We start from the raw sequence: 21573 nt of genomic DNA on the forward strand, positions 1-21573 counted from the left end.
GCCTGATAATAAGAAGTGGTAAGGATTTGGAGCAATGTCTATGTAAATAAGTACAACCCCTGTAAAGATCAATTTAACAAGGTCAAATAACAAGCATTATCTAAAAATTCCACTTGTAATATCTACCCCAGAAAAATTATCACTGGGTACATAAACATGTCATATCATTTGTAATAGCTAAAACGTGAGAACAACTTAAATATCTACCAATGAGAGAATGGATAAATAAATAGGGCTACTGTATAATCACACATTGGGATTCCATACAGCCGCAAAACCAAATAAAGCAGAAACACATAGAACAAGTGGGTGAATCCCAAATATGTATTAATTTAAAAAATTACAAAATAATATGAAGATGATATCGTTTATACTGTATTTTAAAACACAAAAATACTAAGTATTGATTATAGATACAAACATGTAATACACATAAATAAAGACAGAAGAATACCAACTTGAAGACATAAGGTAACGCTGGGAAAAGAAGGAGCTCCACATGCTGCTGGCAGTATCTCTACCTCTCCTTCCTCCAAAACAATCACTCTCTCCATTCCATATTCTGCCTAAGGGCCCATGAAAACTAATTATATCATGCTGTACATAGCTACTTACCTCAGTCACTACAAAAAGCCTAAAATATCCTTGTTATTACTCATAACCTGGACGCTTACTGCCTTGCAGCTGGGTATAGCACCTTATCTGACTCTATTTTCCATCCTTCTATAAATTCCAAACAACTCCTTCATGTTCTCTGGCACTTTCATCAGCAAAATCCCCTGTATCCTCAAACTCTTCTCTGAATGTTCCCATCTTTTTCTCTAACTGAAACCTCACTCTCCCCTAAGGATTCTCCTGAAGCCCTTTCAAATGGTGGCAGTGATCTGTAGGCCTACAGACAGGGAAGCTGTCAAAGCTGATCCTCTCTGCCTTATTCAAAATTGCTGTACCGCCTTCTTTCACTGCACCTCTTTCCCTAAAAATCTCTGGCTTATGCCCTGAGACTGTATCACCAGCATCCCTGGTTGCATATATAGATCCCAGGTCTGTTCTCTTATTTTAAAAAAATATTAGTGCCTTGTTCACTGTCACTCTCACCAATATTATCTCAGTAGTAAGTATTGATGATTTTAATATCCACACAGATGATATCTCTAAAACTTTGACCTCTTCATTCCTTAACCTCCTCTTTTGCAATGATTCTGTCCTCTCTCCTACAGCAACTACCCACTTCCATTGGCACAGCCTATATCAATAACAGTACCCCTTTCCAATTTCATTTCTAAGTATCTCACTCTCCAACCATCACTCCTGACTCCAACAATTCTTTCACTCCATCATGACTTACAACCCATTGATCTTATCAACATTTTGCTGTCCCTGTCAGCCCCTGTTTTTACTTCCCTCCTAACCAAAGACTGATTCCATATTCAATATTTCAATCATTTGACTTCTTTGCTTCCCCCCTCTGTTTACTAATCTGGCAAAACTTCAACCCTGATAAATCCAATCTCTAACACCTCCATGCCTTAATCTGCAGCCTATAGCTGGAGAAGCATATTCACCATGCTGCCTAGTAATACTTTAAATTTATGAGCACCAAGTTCAACAGGCTATTAGTCCTATCCAACAGTCCTACTTTCCCTAATCCATTTCCTAGAAAACTGTTTCATATTTTTTCTTAACACAAACCTCTGTGCTAGAAGCTTCAAGCTTGTCCTCATTCTGTTTCTTCCCTACTCTGCATCCACTTCCCTGCTCCATGTTCAGTTTTTCTTCCCAATTGCCAGCCCTCTGAGCAACAGCAAACTTGGGCCTGCCACCAGACACTTGGCTGCAAAACCAGAGCCACAAAGAGGCAACAGCTTTCCACGACTTTGTAACAGCCCCCCTCTGAGCCCCACTCCAGCAGCTTGACATGTCTAGTTTTCTGGTCTAATTCCTCTAATAAATACCGAATTCCATAATCTTCGTAGTGGTTCTGTTTCCCTGACTGAACCCTGAATTTTTGGAACAGGAAATGGTTAAAAGGAAACAAACCTTAAAGATACTAACCTGAAATTGCTTCTCTGATTGGATTAAAGGCATTAATGACCCTATTTCCAGTGGTAAAGGGACACTAGTAGTCCATAGCATGCAGTAGCAAAATATTTAAATTATCATCTGCTGACAAGGACCTACAGAAGACAAAGCTTTGGGTAACTAAGTAATTCCTGCCATAGAAGATTTTATAAAAATAAGTTGTACAATGGGTTAATTAGTTGCTTCTGGGTACACTGAAGAATTCTTTTCTTCAGAAAAGAAAATGATGAGCTCAGAGGTTTAAATGCAAACTTCAAGGTCTGGGTAAGGGACCAGAAATCTGTAACTGCCTTAATAGAAAGCCTTATGTCATGTGGCTACAGGGCTGAAATTTCTGAAAAGCATATCCTGCAGGTGGCTGAATTACAATGCAAATTCAATTCAAACTCTTGCAGGACATCTTATATTAAAGTTAGGGCCCTGAAAATTAGGATGGCGGCATGTGGGCAGAATCTGATGAATCCCTAAATTCTGTCAAGCATCCTTTGCTAGTAGAAGCAGTCCTTCATCTCATGTCTGAGAAAATTAGACTCCCTTTGCCTGAAGAGTGTGTAATGGCTTCCCTGAAAGAGTTGCCTTACAAGGGACTACTAATCTTCCTGAAGATTTACTCCTAAAGCCTCTCATTATCTAGACCCATAACCAGACTTAAATCTCAGGAGGTCCTGGGGCTTGGACACAAAATGTGACCTTTGATGATATGCAATATATACCAAAAGAACTGCAAGATTTGGCCAATTTATGTTAACAGAAAGCTGGGAAATATATATCCCAGAATCTCCTTCCTCATATGGTTCTCCATCAGAGCTAGGCAAAAGAAAAATATGTGCCACATTTAGAAGATGGAGAAGTGACACATTTAGAAGAAAAACAGCAGCCATTATACCCTGAAGGTCATGGTGGTTTAAGGTAAGGAGAGACAGAGGCAGAGGTGCTGGCAAGTTTAGTTTGTCTTCACTCTTCTTTTCCCCTACTCCATGTCCCCTTCCCCACTCCATGTCCAGCTCTTCTTCTCAACTGCCTGCCCAACAGCCAGACCAACAGCAGCCCCAGGCCCACCAGAAATTTGACTAAGAACTAACAAACGTGGTAGCTATGTGCATTAACTTCTATACCAGTCCACTTTGCACTGTCACACCGTAAGCTGGGTATTAACAGTTTTTATGACTGCAGGTAGATCTGTGCAGGAACAGCTTTATACCATGTACTTTAATTCTTTTGTTTTCACATATCCTTTAATGAGCATTTATAAATTTTATGAAGATAAACAGTTTTTAAGTAATTTTAAACATTTCAAGCCCTCTAATTTGGAACACTCTAAGTTCTCTGAGGAAAATAAATAAAAGGAGCTTTTTCATTGTAAAAGAATAAAAAAAGACTTACATCATTAGATTGAAACAATCGAGTCATTGCAAAGAAGGCTTCTGTAGCTTCTGTAGTTCCAAAGTATTCACCCTAAGTACAATTAAAAACAAATTTTTAAACTTAAATTATATATATAAGGATCTTTAATTTCTGCAAAAATCTTCTAGAACTTGGGGAAAAAAATCTCTTTGAAAATGTTCTGCCTCTGTGATTTTTCTGACTTTCAATTTATAAACCCATATGACCATTTATCTACTTTTTATTTAAAATAAGTCAATATCACACACTATGTCTGAAAGTTCTGGAATAGTGGTCTCTAACCTTTTAGCAGAAACATTTTAAATTTCCCTGAAGAACTGTGATTTAAAAGGAGGTAGAAAATGAGAGTAAGCAGTTTCTAATCAGAACAGGATGTTGCTATTATTATAGCACCTAAGAGCAGAGATCATACCTTACACTGTACATTTCTATAATCTAATGCCCAACATAACGCCTAACATATCACAGGAGCATAATAAATATTACACTATATATAAAGAACTATCTATTAGGAATCCCAGCAAACATAGCAAAAAGAGGATCAACCAAAAGGGCAGGAATCAAGTTCATCATATAAAAAAATAACGCTTAAGGGACTGCTATGGATCTGAATATTGGCTCAAGCTCATAAAAACATGTTTTGGATCAGAGCTTCTCAAACCTTCATGTGGATATCAAATCATCCAGGGATCTTGCCAAAAGGCAGACTCGAATTCAGTGGCTCTGGGGTAAAGCCTGAGATTCTGCATTTCTAACAAGCTCCCAGAGATGCAAATCCTGATCAGGGAACAACATTTTCTGAGTAGCAAGGTGTCAGTCAGGTAATGTATTTCACTAATACTCCAGATATTTCAGATCACAGATTACCCAAAATATTATCATTTAATTTCTTCATTAAAAGCAATCTCAATCGCTTTTCAGAGTTTCAGATTTCAGTTTTCAAATTTCACATAAGATATAACTAGTCTTCAATCTATTTGCCATGGGTGTAATAAATTTTGATGAAAACATTGAAAGTTTAGTATTAAAGACAAAGCATAAGAAGTTTACAACTACTTAAATCAGAGTATCCAGCTTGCTCATCAGCAAAGCAAGAGATTTCTCTCTCTTTCTTTCATAAATATTTACTGAATATCCAGAAGCCTATGTGCTTTTTGGTTATATTGGAAAACATTAAGTTCCTACTTTCTTACTTGAAACTCAGAGAACATACGGATATGTCAACTCTGGTAGAAATTTAAAATTATTTTTCCATAAAGCTCTACCAAGAACTAGAGAAAGAGATAAAACAAATGTTCCCAAAGCTGTTTATGTAGTTAATTTCGTTTATGCCGTGCTTAGTAATCTCCTTATCAACATAATTAAATGTTTCAACATGAGTTGCCCCATCAAAGAGGTACTGACCAATATAAAAATATTAGCTATTCTGAATCAACTCTGACTACTTGAAACTCTGTTTATATTTGGATTTAGCCAACTCGGACATATGTGTGCTATCAAACTGACTTTGCCTTAAATGTTTCTAATATGCTGCCACAGAGGGATTATGTTGTTTGTGAACAGATATATTTTATCTAAAACCATGTGCTTGTTACTCAGTCTTCATTTGCAAACAGCAAAACTTTATTAAATCTCTGGATTAGGTCTTTAGTCACAAAACATGGTAAAGATACAATGTTCTCTTGGAATTCAAAGTGGAAACCACAGTCATCTTAGCACCACATGTAAACCACCAGAAACGTATGGTATATATGTCTGTGTATATATTTAAGTGTGTGTATCCATATATACGCATATATAGTTGGCCCTCCATGCCTCTGGGTTATGAATCTATGGTTTCAATCAATCTCAGATTGAAAATACTGGAGGAAAAAAATTTTGTACCAAATATGTACAGACTTTTTCCTTATTATTATTCCCTAAAAAATACAGCATAACAACTGCATTTACACAGCATTTACATTGTACTAGGTATTATAAGTAACCTAGAGATGATTCAAGGCACATGGGAGAATGTGCACAGATTATATGCAAATACTATACCATTTTATATCAGGGACTTAAGCACCCTCGGATTTTGGTATCTACAGGAGGTCCTGGAATAAGTTCCATACAGATACTTAGGGAATATGAATCTATAAAGCAAAATCATATTTTCTAAGGCCCTAAACATTTCATGTGATTTAAAAGTCTGAGGCAAAAAACCATAAGGAAAAATCAAATTAATAACAATAATAGCAAGCCGAACCTACATTCCGTGAGTGCAAATATTTTTGCTGGTTCGTCTGTACATAGCATAATAGTTATTATGCTATGTTAATGCCTAGAACAGTGCATAGGACACAGCAAGTATACAATAAGTATTTGCTGCATGACTGAAAGAAAATTATTCCTAAATGCTTACTACATGCTCAGTACTATTATCAGTGCTTTACATTTATTATCTCATTTAATCATTACGACTTTATATAACAGATATTATCTTAAACCCCATTTACAGAAAAGACCATTAAGGCACAGAAAAGTTACTTGCCCAGAATCATAATGCTATAATGGTGGAAAAGGGATAACAAACATAAAATCTGAATATTAAAATCAAAGCTTTGAAATACCACTATTATACAAAAATTAAAAGATAAAATATCTGGAATGTATCTGATTTTGCACTCTGTTTTCAGAGGGACATAAAGACCTCTAAACACATGTAAACAGGCCGGGCGCGGTGGCTCACGCCTGTAATCCTAGCACTCTGGGAGGCCGAGGTGGGCGGATCGTTTGAGCTCAGGAGTTCGAGACCAGCCTGAGCAAGAGCGAGACCCCATCTCTACTAAAAATAGAAAGAAATTATATGGACAGCTAAAAATATATATATAGAAAAAATTAGCCGGGCATGGTGGTGCATGCCTGTAGTCCCAGCTACTCGGGAGGCTGAGACAGGAGGATCGCTTGAGCTCAGGAGTTTGAGGTTGCTGTGAGCTAGGCTAACGCCACGGCACTCACTCTAGCCTGGGCAACAGAGTGAGACTCTGTCTCAAAAAAAAAAAAAAAAAACACGTGTAAACAATATGTTCTAACTAGTACTCATTAAATTAAAACCAAACAATTTATTGAGAATCACTATGTACATAGCATGAATAAAAATGTACAGGTTGGGCATCCCTAATCCAAAAATCCAAAATCAGAAACTTTTTGAGCACCAACATGATATTGAAAGGAAATGTTCATTGGACCATTTCAGATTTTCAGATTAGGGATGCTAAACCTTAAGTATAATGTAAAAATTCCAAAAAAAAAAAAAAAAAATCTGAAACATTTCTGGTCCCAAGTATTTCAAATAAGGGATACTCAACCTGTATATGTCATAGTCCTTGTGCTCAAGAAATTTTACATATTATTTTGCTAACCAAACACTGTCAATGTTAAAATTAAGTGAATTTAAAATAAATAAATAATTACACTTTCCAGAAAGTACAATTGCATGTCATACATTTTTATTACAGGACACAAAGCTGAGGAAAATCAAAATAATTTACCTGGTTCAGTAAGTAAAGAATCTTTGTAAGAATATGCAAACATCTTCTTGGATTGATAGGAGTTTCATTGAATATACGAGCCTACAGAAACATAAAAACATTGTTATATATAGTGTATTTTCTACCTTTTCTATCACAGATTACAGCAAATCAACTTTAATAGAGACTATATTGAATCATCATATCCAAATTATGTTAGTTGTCTACAGTTCCCAATTTACTATTGTATATGATAAATGATTAGATGAGGCCTTGATTTTCCATTCTGTATTTTCTAACTCATTCTTTTAGGTCAACTACTTCAACTTTATGGGTTTTATCTGTTAAATAAGAATCACAATATTTACCTATATAACATGAATACAATGAGCTTAATATCTATAACTTCTTTCAATAACCTTGCACTAAACCTCTTCTAATATTTAAAATTCCTAACATGTGGCAGAGCCTGCATATCTTTGCATTTCTCTAAGTTCTAGACTCTCCTCTGACAAGTAACCCCTCTTCCTTTTCCCTCAAGTCTAAATTCTCTGAACTTTGTTACATTCCTTGTTTTGGATGTCCTGAACATAGTATCCCAGGATTCTCTGCCCACCATTCTAAAATAGAATAGAAAAGAAGGAGAACCATATACTTCCAAGTCATACCTCCTGTAAGACAGCACTCTTCTCCAGATGCTGGAAAGGACTGGAGCCACTACCTATATTATAATACAAACAAATGTCTTTAATAGCTGTCCTACACAAACTTATATACCTTCTAGAGGAGGGTGCTGAACGCTTAGGAAATCTCACCTAAGTGAGGTGACCACTTGGATACCACAGTGACAGTCACTACTAACATGCATATAAACTGAATGAAAAAAAAAATGTGATTCTGTTACTAGCTCTGTCATTGCCATACTGTAAGAGCTCGGACTTCGCTTTTCCAGGAACCCTATCCAAAAGGAGTCTTCTTTCTCTGTCCTCTTTCCCCATGAATGTCAAAGATATGTCATTTCCACAACCGAGATTAATGAAATTGTGATTAGGGCACTTTTGACTTCCCTGAAGATAAGCACTCTTTTGTTTTACGTGTTTCTAACATTTACGGAGAGGCAGACACGAAGAGTTTCACAGAGAATCATATAGACGGAGAGCTGGAAGACCCAACCGTCTACCACACGGTGTGAGAGCAGCTACCGAACACTGAGAATTTTTTCTTTTTGAGGAGGCTTGGCATCTTCCCCATTTGCTCTGGACCAAAGACAGGTATCAACACGCAAGTGACTTCGGGACGCCTGAGCACTCAACCAGCTGTCCCACGGGACAGACTTGCCCCCGGGGAACCGGACAGAGCCAAGGCACCTCAAAGTTCACAGACACACACACTGTTCCGCCGACCCCAGACGCCCTCGGGGCCTGACCCTACCAACAGCCCCCGCCGCCGAGACGCGCCAGGGAGCGGACGGGGACAGGGTCGCGGACCGGGACTGGGAGGGGGACGGGGGCGGGGCCGCCGAACTGCCCGAGGCTGCGCGCGGACGCCGGGACCGGAGCGCGCGGCCCTAGGGGGGGCTCCGACGCCCGGAGGAGGGGCTACGGACGGGCCCCCGGCAGGCGCCGACGGGGGGCAGGGACCGGCTCCAACTCCGGCGCCCCCGGCACCGCAGCGCCCACGCCCCCAGCCCCGCCGTCCCGGAAAGCAGGTGGCGGCGGGCGTGGAGAAAGGGCCCCCGCGGCTGAGGGTGGGCCCCAGAAGCCCCGCGCGTACCAGACTCCTCGTCCTTCTTGTCGAATTTTTTAATCATCTTGGACGACTTCCCAGAGCCCAGACCCAGCGCAACCGTCCCAGGCGCTGCAGCCGGCGAGCGGAAGAGGTTGCAGGAAGGCCGGCCCCGTGCCCTCGTGCCGGTTGGGCCGCAGCGCCGTCACTCGAGGCCAAGGCCCGCCCTCCCCGGCCTTCACGGTAGCCCCGGCCCCCTGGGGACGCAGCCACGCCCTCCCCAGGCGGGCAGGGGCGGGGCCAGGTGCTGCCCCCACGGGCATACAGGGCCCACCTTGCTCGCGACCCTGCAACCATGCGTGCTGCGGCAGCAGTGTGGTTTTATTTGGGCGGCGACTTCTGCAGGCCCCTCGGTCTCTAGAGAGCGAGGCGGGAGGCCTGAAGGATTATGGTCACTGAATGACAGTGGCATTTTTGATAATCCACTGCGGGGTCCTTCCATTGCGGAAGGCACTTTCCCCGGGCACGGTTCTGGTGGGCTTCTCTTCCAGGAGCGTCGAGAGGGTTAGTGGTTCCCAAGCCTTCTTGGAAATCGGCATTTCACTCTCTGACTTCTTGGAGACTAGGACAAAACACAGGACACCTGGGTGAATGTGGATTTTCAGAAGTGCTAGCGATACTTAATGGGAGGCAGGAAGGAGACCCACCTGGAGAGACCAAAAAGCTAGTCTTTACTGTTGCAAGAGTGCAGACTGTGAACCGCGGACTACCTTTCCCCACCTTCTTTATAATTTTGGACTCCCTTCATCAAAACCCAGTTTAAAACACAATGCCAGTTTAGAGGCTTGCTTGTATAATCCCACCCCTTTCAAATGATCCCTTCTGAAACCATATTAACACTTAATGTGCATTCACTGTATAATTCATGTTCCTCTTGGCCTTTTTTCAAAGTGTATGCTCATTTTCTGTTCTCTTGTTTGAGAATGTGACTAAGAAACTTTTTCTACCTTTGGCTTCAGTGACATCACTTTATCCAGATTCTCTGTCAACCTCTGCATGCTCTTTAGAATCTTCCATTGTGGGACCTTCTTGCTCCCATCCTTCCCCACGTTTTGGATACGTTATGTATGCCTTGTAAATATCCCCTGAATCTATTCCCTTAGCCCTACTGCTGTCACCTTAGTTCAAGTCCTATTATCTGCCTCATGGACAGCCTCTTAACTAGCCTTTATGGCCCCTATCCAGACTGTTCTCTATGTAATCTTTATTTGGATGCCTGGTAAACATGAAACATTATTGGGGGAGGAGGGAGTTGCTAGCTCTTTCTTTTGCTTGACATGGAGACATTGGTACAACTTCCCAGCAGATTGCTTTTGTTTAGGAAATGTACCATAATGGGCTCTTTAGATACATAAGTATCCACTCATTTCCCTTGAGAGAAACCGTAAAGTCACCAGGAATCTAATAGATGCTGCAGACTGAGATATTAAGTGTTCTGTTTAGAAAAATAAATTGAATGTATCCTTAACAGAATTATGCCCTTGCAAAATTAGAGAAATTCTAACCTAGATTAGATTCTAGAGAAATTCTTTACCCTAAACATGGATTCAAGATGAACTATTGATATCTTACAGATGGTATCATTTAAGATTTAACTCCAACTTGACTGAACGTACTATTAACTATTATGTTTGCCTTATCTGGCTTATAAAGTTCAAACAAGACTTTATAGGTGGAGCTTCCCTTGAAGGAAATAGATGTTTGCACTTGTTTATTCTGGGGCTGAAAATCGGCAGACTTTGGGAAAGGAGAGACCCTCTTCCTCTTCCTTGGCTCTGGGGCATTGGGAGCCTAGGCAGAGACAAGGTACGTAAGTCCAGAGATTCCCAAGAATGGGTAATGTGCTGGAGGCCTGTTGGGAAGTATGAGGGAACCCGAGTTGGGCTTGAGGCTGAGCCGAAGTGTAGCCCCTTTTAAAGCAAGATAAATCACGCCCTGCTTTTAAGCTTTCCTCTGTATCTGTGAAGTTTTGTTTAATACCACAGGTTGGTTTTAGCCGTCCACTATACAGGGAGTATAAGGGGAGCAGTAGTAGAGGTAGGGTGGGGTGGGATGGCAAATAGGTAAAGCAGAAGCAGAATCCTGAAGAAGCCAGTTAAGGGATGACACAATATGACCTCACACCTCTAGAATCGTGGCTGTTTGGGCTGAGAAAGGTTGGCAAAGGTGTTAAGTGATCACTAGGATGGCTTTGTGGAACAGGTGAGGATACCTTAGAGAACCTCAGAAATTGCTTGAGGAGAGAAACCTGGCAGGAGAAATGGACCTTATCTTGAAGCCATGAGGTGGTGAAGTCTAAGGATCCATCAATTATATATCTAATACACAAATGTGTATTCAGTGCTCTGAAATCCTTTAGTGGATCTCAGCTGCTGGATAAAACCCAAATGTGAGTTTATATAATATACAAGGTCCTTTATGATCTGGTCTACCTCTTTCACACATATTTAAAGTGCTATTATTGATGCTTGATAAGTGCCTAACACTTAGTAGGTACCCCATAAATGCTGCTAAATGAATAACAATATGTTAGGAGGATTTTCACTGCACCCTTTTCCATACAAACTTATTCCAAATTCCTTCCATCCCATGCCCTACCCCATGCCCTACCCAAAAAGACTTGTGGACCTCTGAGACTCACAGAATTATCCTTTGGCCCTTCTAGAGCAGTTTTCCTGAAGTATAATATGCATACCACTGGGTGGTTCTAGGTGGTACATAGATAAACATTTTAAATTTAATTATTACAAATTTGATTTAATGTGTGTCAGAAAAAATATATAATTATCATGATATATCAAAATCATGGTGTCAATGATACAGTATTAATTAGGACAAGAATTTCTAAAATTGTTTTAAAGAAAAATGCTAAATGAATAATAGAGCAAATAATCCATCAATATGGCAAAAACTATTAAAGTGTTAGGTGATGTAGTTTGGGAAACACTATGCTAGAGCTTTCTTGAAATTTGAGGATTTAAACAGAGTCCAAAGCTTAGTACCACGGGAAGCTCTAGGAATTATTAGCTTCCATGCTACAAGGAAAAATAGTTCCCAGAACTACCACAGGAGACGCCAACTGGCCCACATCTGTAATCCCCATGGATTCTACCTCCATCCCACATCTCAGTCCAGTAAACCATTGCTTTGGAAGAGAGGAGCTTACCATTTTTCCTTAAATCTCTTTCGCAGACTGGAGCAAAGTTGAGCTGAGGGTACATTTTTTTCTGTTTCCTCAAAGCACATTGTTTCGAATATTTCCCTTCACTCTTGAAATCATTGTCAGTGGAAAACCTTAACAAATAAAATTCAGTTAGTAGATCTTAGGGCAGGGGGGTTAATGGAACCAGTCACTTTAAAGTTGGCTATATGTCCTCAGAGATTTTAAAGGAGAAGAAGGAACAATGACAAGAGGCTATTGATGGGTACAGAGTGGGAGTATTGTTCAGTGGGAAGAGATGCTTCACTTAGCACTGTAAAGCTCTGAAGGAACTTCAGAATCTCCTTCCTAAACCAGATACAGGCTGCTCCTATAACTAGTTTCAAATAAAACCTCTTTTGTCTTTGTGTTCTCATAGCACATTGTTCCAGTGCTATAGTCCTTAACTTGCACTGAGAATACATTTTTTTTTTTTCTGTTTTCTCGAAGCATAGACCTTTCAATATTTCCCTTCACTCTTAAAATCCTTGTCAGTGGAAAACCTTAGTTTTGCATTACGGTTTCTCTTTCATTAGAGTGTAAATGAGGCTGAGGGTCATGTAGGGAAGGTGTGTCTTATCATTATACAGTTGTACATGTTCCCTACAACCAAAGAGTATGTTGTTAAGTTGCATTGAAAAGAGACAGTAACATGAATAAGGAAAAGATAGGAAAGACAATGAGAACAAGAGCCAGGACTTCACCTAAACCACTGTTTCCGCTTGGATGTAGAATCGTCCAACTGTGTCAGAAGGAAGATTGGTTTCAGCCCAGATCTTAACTTTTTTTTCTGAGGCATCAGGGGAAGGCAGAGGTTCTCGGTGGGTTTGTGCTGATGATAACTTCCCTGTAGCAGAGGGAAAAAGAGTGAGGAAGAGAGCTGAGTCCCTTGGGATTTAAAGCCTGACTTTAAATTCCTGGGCAAAGTTTCAGTCCTCCTAAAATGAGGCAACAAAACTTGTCAGAGAGTGAAGTGAGAACTCTGAAACTAGAATCAGGAAAAGCAACTGCCGGCGTAGGATAATACTTAATTTGTTTTATTGCCAGATGACTTGTCCAAAGATCAGTCAGTTTCCTAAGTAATTGATTAAACTTGCCTCCTGGCCCTTGAAAGTGAATGGAAGAAGTTACCCACTCTGGGGAAGGATTCAGTTAGTGGCTTTCTTGGAAAATCAAACATTTGGCAACAAATTGGGAAATAGATTCACGAGATTCTACAATCCTTTCTTGGAGCAGCCTGCCTCATTCATATTCCATTCTCTGTCTAAAACAAAAAAGTCATGGAATGGGATGTTTTGTGAGATAATAACTTTATTATTACTAAAGGTCATAGGATCAAAGACTTTTGGAAAGAATCTTAAAAGCCATCCAACCTCTTAATGACTGTTCTTCTGACACCCACATCTTCTCCACAATCTATCAAATGGTCAATCTTTCTATACCAAAAAAAAAAAAAAAATCCAATCGATTTCATCTTTGATCAGTCAATAGATATCTCCCTGTAACTTTTACCCTATAGTCCAAACAGAACAAATCTAGTCTTCTTCCACAAAGTCCTTAAAAATTTTGAAGAAATCCATCACATTCCTCCTAAGCTCTTTCTCTTCCAGGCTAAACATTGCCAATATCCTGAACTTTTATCCATGTAACATGGTTTTGGATTCCCTTATTTTCCTGATTTATCTCATTTGAGAAAGTTACAATTTATATTCTTCCTAACGTGTGGCAATCTGAAATGAAAACAATATGCCAGATATAGTAATTGCATGGCACATCCCCTGACCGTATTAAAGTTCTATTCAAAAGTTATCACCACTTCTGAGAGCTTCCTGTAACTACACTATCTAAAATTACCACTCACACCCATCACATTTCATCCCCTTATCCTGCTTTGTCATGGAACCTATCACGTTATACATTATCTTGTTTGATTGTTTCCTTGCTTAATGTCTGTCTACCTCATTAGAATTAAACTTCACTAGAGCAAAGACTTTGGCTTAGTAACTGGTGTATCCCTAATAGCCCTAACAGTGCCTGGCCTGTAAGTAGGTGCTCAATAAATATTTGTTGAATGAATGAGGGAATGATCAAACTAATTAATTGACATATTGAGATTTTTCTATCAGAATTTTAAAGCCTTTTTGTCTTTAATAGTTGCTCCTACTGAACCATGCGTTTTTAATTCTGAACTCATTCTCTTTAAGCTCTTCTAGTTTTAAGGGACAGAAATCCATTCAAGTTATCTTGAGTAGTAGGTGTTTTATGGTAAGAGCACATGTGCCTAGGAACTAAGACATAGTTAACTATCCAGCCATAAAAAGAGCAGAAATCTAGCAGAGCTGGACCTCATAGCAGAAAAGCAGGAACTGAAAAGTTATTCAGAATCCAAGACAGCACTAGTTCAGGACCACCGTCTTGACTCTAACATATCACTAATATGTTTCTCCTACTTTCTTCCTGTCTGCTTGCTGCTTCTCTTGTTCACTCCTTACCTTCTCTCTCTCTCTCTCTCTCTCTCTCTCTCTATATATATATATACATATTTTTTTTTCTACCTGTAATTTCTGCTTCTTTATTTCTACTTCCCTATACCTTCAACCCACTTTCATGGCCCTTGTGTCACCCTTCTTCCTCATGGTTTGATTCTTTCAAGGCCTCACCCTATGTGTCCTTTCAGCTTTCATTCCCATTGCCTCAGTCTTTTCACTTCTCAGTTCAGATGTCTGGAAACAATAATCTGATTAGCTCAGGTATTTTGGTTGTGGTAGGTTTTTTTTTTTTAATTTGATTTGGTTTTTGTTTGTTTTGGTTTGGAGGTGCCAGTCTACACCAGAGGTCACGAACTAGCCTATGAATTTTGCTTCACTGGGTGTGGTGTCCCCTTCTGGTCCCAGCTAGGCATAGAGACAAGATCATGTTATACAAATAGGATTTCTTAGGACATTCCCATCTTCAGGAGACTGTGTTAGGCTCAGTTTCACTTAGAAGGGGGCCTGAGTATGACAATCACTGAAATAGACATATCTGGTATGTTCTACAATTTGCCTGCTGGAACTCACACTCACCTTATATATGTGTCTGAGCATAGCTAAGAATGCTTTTCTTATATACGATCCTATGTTTACAAAAGATTGTCACATTTGTCCAGCAACGGAAGGAGGGGATGCAGCATGAATATTAAAGAGGCATTGTAGATATTAGGCATTTCAATCTTCTTGAACTTGTTCTGATGGGCCCATAAAATTACCGTAGTGCCAGTCTTTGAAAATCAGAGCCTTAATTCTGTCCATTGATACAATTTACCGGTACCACAATTTGCTCATGAACATGATTAGATTCTGCACCTGATCTGAAGTGTTCACAAAGTGCTAGCTGTTGGAAGAAAGTTCTTCTTGCACCCAAGTTACACAATAGCCTTGTATTTCCTTCTCTACCATAATCAGGGAAATCCTGACCTGAAATTTGTCCCTTTCTCAGTGTATATTTGACCCACTACCATGAGGAATGATCACTGAGCTACCTTCAAAAAGCACAAATTTTCACACCCAAAAGACACAGGCAAGTTATTCATTAATTCCTTGTCAGTATATACCACCGGATATTAGCATTTTATCTTCCACTTGGAGAGGAATCTCTTACTGCCATCCATCTAGCAACTAAGGAAACATTAATTCCAAATTCATTATATTGTATTATTTAAGGATCTGTCTTGGGTAATCTCACACCCACCATCAAATTGCTATTAGCTTCTTTTGTCTGCACTTTCATTGATCTCATTTAATTTGTTCTTGTAAGATTAGGCCATCTCTTAAGGCTGCCAAGATCTTTTTTAGATTTTGATCCTTAAATATCCCTTAAATCAATTTTCTTCACTTCTCTGCTGATAATTTAGTTCAAGTCTTAGCATCTCTCACTTTGACTATTGTACTAATATCATAACTAATCTTTCTGGGTTTTGCCTCTTCCACTACTAATGCACATCTCTTCAAGTTCCAAAATGGTCTTCCTGAAATGTAAATTTGATTATGTCCTTTTATCTCCTGCCATTTACTCTCTTACATCTTCCTGAATCCGCCACACTTTCTCATGTCTTCATGCCTTTGCACTTCCCTCTGACTGGAACATTCTCCTATTCTTTTGTCGCAGGTCACCTCCCTGATCATTCCCTTTTCCCCGACAGAGGTACTATTCTCTATAATATTACTTCTATATCTTCTGTATTCTATTATTCATATATCCTGCTATATTATAATTACTTTTATACATCTCATTTATTAATCTGTCTCTCCTAGTAGACTCCAAGTTCCTTCAAGATAGAAACTATCCTGTATCTTACATACAGGGCATCTTTATATTCTGGCTTTTAGCTTACTGTATGTTCAACAGTTGTTTAGTGAATGGAGTTTGAACTTGTTTCGTCTATAACAGAGTTTCCAATGTCTGGCTACTGTGATAGTAAATTCCCTCTTCCCCTCTCCTGACACCCAAAAGCAGTGTGTGTAAAGCACAACCCTTTACTCCTTTTCCATTTAGATATTCATTTCTGTTCCTTATTCCTCATTTCCTGATTCATCTTTTGCTACTTTCTTCTCAATAAGAAAGCCAGTGGCCGGTTTACCCTTTGTTAATTATAAACTAAATATCTTCAGCCAAAGAGGAACACTTTCCAGTGAAGACCCCATTTTCTCCCTGCACGTAAGTTTCATAACTCGAGCTTGTAGAATTCTGATTCTGAGTATGTCCCAGGCTCTCTAGATTCTGTTTCGTGAAGCATATGGCCAGGAATAAGAAGGAAGATGGAGTTTCCCGAGCACCATTCTCCATGTTAAGTTAGCTCCCTTCTCCAAACTAACTCCTAATTCTTCAGGGTCCATATTTGGGGTTCCAGGAAACTTCCCCAGGTCCCATTACCTGGAGCAGTAACTCCTTGGGAAAGTATTTTGGTGCACTGTCCTTTTCTTCCTGGTTGACTGGGTGGGGAAGGGGGTTGTTGGTCATTATCAGTGAAGTCTTATCCTGATTATACTCTGCTACTTTTAACATGAAGCTTGTGGTTTTCCTTTTTTGAGCCAGGAACTTCTGCAGCGCGGTGGCCTTCAAAGGCTCGTAGTACTGGGCCTGAGCAGACAGAAAGGTTTCCAGAGAGACAAAGAGATTAGGTCAAGAGAAGATTAACAAATCAGTTGGTTGATCTTTTGCCTCTGTGGGGTAAGGACAGAGGCTGGACAGGGGCTGGACAAACCCGCTCCAGAATTCATTTATCAGAAACTGGCTGAAGTTCTCTGTTGCTTTCTGTCTTCAGAGCATTTCCCTGCGAATAGACTAAAGGGCTGGGCAATGCAATGGAAAGATTTCCCCAAGGAAAGGAGCATGAAGACTTAATTCTTCCGGAAAAGGTAACACAAGGCCCAACGCAGTGGGGCAAACAGAAGTTTCCATGTGGCTAAACCTAACTGGCCTTCCCTCTACAGCTCTCTCTGAGGCAGAGGGGAAACAGCAAGACACCAAATCTCCTTGCTCCCAGAGTTCTTCAGCAGCACGCACAGCCCGATGCAACGCCCTCCATCATGCACGTTTTCCCGCCCACCACCGAGTCTCCACAGCCCCAAACACATCAATGCATTCATAAGCACATCCTGAAAAAGGAAAAGCAGTCACAAAAGACAGCATGTCACTTTAGGTGTGGATGGGAAAGGGCTGTCCCACTAAATTTGCTTTTCTCTTAATAGGAGGAAGGCAGAGGGTCAGAGAAGGAGAAAGAAAAAGGGAGAAAATGGATTATAAATATTTTTTCCTGATCATAAATATGTTTTCTCAAATTAAAGAAAAATATCAGCTGCAGGGACTGCTTCGTTCACAGTTCCCACCTCCCACCTCACCGCCCAACTCTGGCAAGGTGTCCTGGAAGTGGCTTTGCCTCTGTCCCAGGAGTCGGCACACTCACAGAAGCTGGGGGCACTGGAGGCGCTCAGGAAACTCCACAGTGGGCCTCTGTCCCACTGCTGAAACCTGCCCTTAGAGATCTTGGGGGAATGCTCTTTCCACCTACCAAATTTGGACGGACCGTGTAATGCTGCAGGTTCTCTAGAACAAATTTTGACTGCCCGACTGCAACAAAAATCTAAAGATAATAAGCAAAATTAGTGGTTTCAGATTGCATCTGTCCTCACCAGTAGTCCATTCCTTACCTCGCCTTAGTCTCACTAAAAACTGGTGTCTAATTTACACTCAGTGAGGAGCACACTGTGCTTCATGTTTTGTACTCTGGGTTTCTGGAACAAGGGTCCCGGCAAGGAGAGCTGGGTTCTGAGACATCGTGACAGGGAAGCTTGTAAATGGGAAATGATGTGGACCAGCCTTACAGAATGTCAGGGAAAGCCATTGAGGGGTGAAGCAGACAAGGTCAGCATCAAAGTTCAGACTGGGACAAATCTCTCAAAGGAATTGCACCCCTCTTGCCTTTTCCAGATCTATAGGAGTGAAATTGGTGAAAATCAACAATCTTTAAGGAAAAAAGCAAGTTACAAAAGGGCAATAACCTGAGCATTGTGGGTGCAAGGGGCCCTAGGGACAAGTCTGCCAGCTGAGCTGGGAGCAGACACACTCACAGAGGAAGGGAGAAGTGGCAGTGCAGTTTCCATTTTTGAACATCTCTGCAATATACAGTTCCTCCAGAAATGTTGCCAAAAAAAAAAAAAATTGAATTTTGGTAACACTTCTGTCTACCACTTTGCATTCTTCTGCTGGTGGTAGTCTTGGATATTGGAGGATTGGGTGTCATGTCTGGTGGTAGAGGTGCTGAGCCTCTTTCATTCCCCTCCCCTCCTGCTGGCCCCAGTGTTCTTCCCTCCCCTCTGGCATAGCCTTATCTAAGTCTGAATCAAAGGGACAAGAACATAAGGAGGAGGAGGCAAAACTCTGAATTACCTTCTTTTGGCATGGCATAATCAGAAATCAGAACAAAAGGAAGGGTGCGTAATCTTGTGTTGGGATCAGCATTTCTAAACATTGCCGTACCCCTCAAGGAGGTGGTATGGTAAGATGGGGTGCAGAAGAAAGGGAACATGCACTGAAAGATGAATACAGTAAGACAAAGGAGAGGAGAGAAACAGTAAGAATGGGACAGAACTGTAGGATGAGAGGAGGCATTGCCATGCTCCAGGAGGAAAATGCCAGAAGTTGGCAATTCTTGGGGGTTGGAGAAGGAGAGGAAAGAAAAATGGCAGAGCACTCTGTACATTCCTTTAGGGAGGGTGGGATGAAATATAGGGTGCATCCCAAGAAGCAATCATTTAATTTTTATTACATTTGGAAAACTGAAATCCATTTGTTCAAAACAAATTTAGACAAAACCCCTGCTTCACCAATATGAAATGTATGACATATTTAGAATCATAGAAGTCTAGGAAAAATTTATTTGGGGGAAAGATGTGAAGACTTTTTTTTAAAAAAAAATAGGTTTTTAAAAACATTAATCTTAGAGGAAAGTCCCTGGGTAAAATTTTTTTACTCCTGAATTTTTCTGAGGTATTGCATCTCTGTTCCAAATTAGTCTTCAGCAGTTGACTAAATCCACACGATTGTCCAAATTGGAATATGTTTTTAGTTTTGTCATGTTGAATTGCACTATCTCCAGCTGATTAAATAAAAGTTGGCCTAGAAAATTCACTTGAATGTGATAAACATGTTAAAGCAATCAAGATACCCAATGGAGTTTTGCTACAAGATGTAGCTGTGAGGTCTAGGTAAGTCAAGCTTTAACACTTTCCTACTCCCCAAGATAGGCTTTGGGTTCCTGGGTTTTGTGCCCTAATTTGTTGCTAACGTGTCCTTGTCTCTTCTTTTTTCTATGCCTCTGTTTCTCTTTCATAAAATGACACAAATTAACCTGTTCTCTATATAAATCTTTACCCTTTTTTGCTTGCAATAGCAAGTTTGTGAAACCCAACTTATAAAGTACTCTGGAAACTCCAAAGAAGGATTACACAGGAACATTTGCGGCTGCTCTTTTCTTACCTCATCACTATCAGCAGCTATTCCTTTCTCAAGTTTAACTGGACTATTTTCTGAAGTCTTTGATTTGTCATCTTGAAACCTGAAAAAGGCAGAACATCCGGTTGCATTTTCTGACTTAGAGCCCTGGCCTTCTGCATGCTCTCAATCTCCCTCAACGAAAGTTTGGGAGCTTAACTTAGAAGAGCCCAATTTAGGTGATCATGAATTGAATACATAGTGAAGACTAGGACTCATTATCCCACCTGCACACTGGGGGAAACCAAAACTTACATTTGAAGAGTTAAACAAGCAGGACCTCTAGGAGATATGATGACATCTGATGAGTGCGTTTCTTCTAAAACAGGGACTTTAGATCACTCAAGGAAGTGCTCTAGTAGAATGCTTAAGCTAGACCCTCATTGCCTTTAAACACTGCTGACTCCTATTCTGAATGCCTACCTGCCTACTCTTCCTCCGCATGGCCTTTGCCAGTGATTGGCCAAGGATTAGCCAATTGAATCTATAAGAAAGAATATAGTTAATGGAACTTCACATCTAAATTTCCAATTCTTATTGACCTTGCTTGGATTACTGACTTTCTCTTCTTCCTAACCACATCTAAAAGTTTTTTTCCCCCTAGAATTAGGGTAGTAAAAATAATAATCTATGGCAAATACTTTTTTACTCTGCTCTTTCACTTGCTTTTCCTTCCCTCACCCCAATACCAGTACTCTTTGGGGAAAAAAGGGGAAGAAGATGAAGTGACAATATTTAATAATAAAGTATCTGGGATTCCCTGAATGATTCTTTCTAACCGCATTTACTGCCTCAACATAGTGTAAGATGCTCATCAGTAAAATTGGGTTAATGATTAAAATAAATAGCCTGCTTCTTCCTTGGAGATAGTTCTATTTTGTGGTTAAATTAGCTTAAATTAAGAAAAACTATGCAACTATCTTAACTAAACATCTCTCCTTTAAAAATGAAGATAGCAGAATAAGGACCAAAATAAGAAAAGTAGAAATAGCCAAGCTATGGAGTTGGTGGGTCAACTGGCTACAACATGGTGCAAATAATCTCAAATCCAGGATCGAATCCCATCCAAGGATGGCTAGCTTCCATCTGTTGCTGGCCACCAGTTGCACCATTAACTAAGGCCAGAGATCTTAAAAATGGTCCCAAGGGGAGCTGGTGACCCATTGTGGTTAGACCAAAGTTCATCCTAACTGAACATCTTAAAGTTTGTGCCCTTTTGATGTGTCCTATTGCCTTAAGGTATCTAATAATTAATAATACAGTATAATCTTTATAGTAGCACTTTTCAAAATGATTGTCCAGTTTCTAAAAGGCAGCACAGGATCCCAGATACTCTTCTTCAAGGCCGACTTAAGGCACAGAACTACATGAAAAGTGCTTCTTCAGTCCAACAGTGTCCATCTTTTTGGCAAATCTACTCTTGTGGCTGCATGAGATGCAGACCAACATCTGGTTTTTGATCTGAGGACAGTCAATTAAAATGGATTTAATGAGAGTCTAAGCTATAACAAGCACTATTCAAAGTGCTGTGGGCTACACAAAAGTTAGTACAACATGGTA

The 21573-nt window shown here is 40.1% G+C and overlaps 2 protein-coding genes across 2 annotated transcripts in view; both read right to left on the reverse strand.

Moving 5' to 3' along the window:
* Positions 1–8888, reverse strand: part of COPG2 (COPI coat complex subunit gamma 2) — a 138618-nt gene extending 129730 nt beyond the window's left edge. The window contains exons 1-4 of the mRNA XM_069462366.1: positions 8772–8888; positions 7667–7719; positions 7020–7100; positions 3466–3537 (exon numbers count right to left, since the gene is read on the reverse strand). Coding sequence (XP_069318467.1) covers positions 3466–3537; positions 7020–7100; positions 7667–7719; positions 8772–8808 — 243 coding nt within the window. The 5' untranslated portion in view covers positions 8809–8888. The remainder of the gene's footprint in view (positions 1–3465; positions 3538–7019; positions 7101–7666; positions 7720–8771) is intronic.
* Positions 8889–9175: 287 nt separating this feature from the next.
* Positions 9176–21573, reverse strand: part of TSGA13 (testis specific 13) — a 36026-nt gene continuing 23628 nt past the window's right edge. Inside the window, exons 3-8 of the mRNA XM_069461666.1 lie at positions 19999–20077; positions 18032–18103; positions 16876–17100; positions 12687–12829; positions 11950–12077; positions 9176–9345 (exon numbers count right to left, since the gene is read on the reverse strand). Of these exons, the coding sequence (XP_069317767.1) occupies positions 9176–9345; positions 11950–12077; positions 12687–12829; positions 16876–17100; positions 18032–18103; positions 19999–20077 (817 nt within the window). The remainder of the gene's footprint in view (positions 9346–11949; positions 12078–12686; positions 12830–16875; positions 17101–18031; positions 18104–19998; positions 20078–21573) is intronic.

The sequence above is a fragment of the Eulemur rufifrons genome, chromosome 29 (genome assembly GCF_041146395.1).
Source record: "Eulemur rufifrons isolate Redbay chromosome 29, OSU_ERuf_1, whole genome shotgun sequence".
In the NCBI taxonomy this organism is placed as follows: Eukaryota; Metazoa; Chordata; class Mammalia; order Primates; family Lemuridae; genus Eulemur; species Eulemur rufifrons.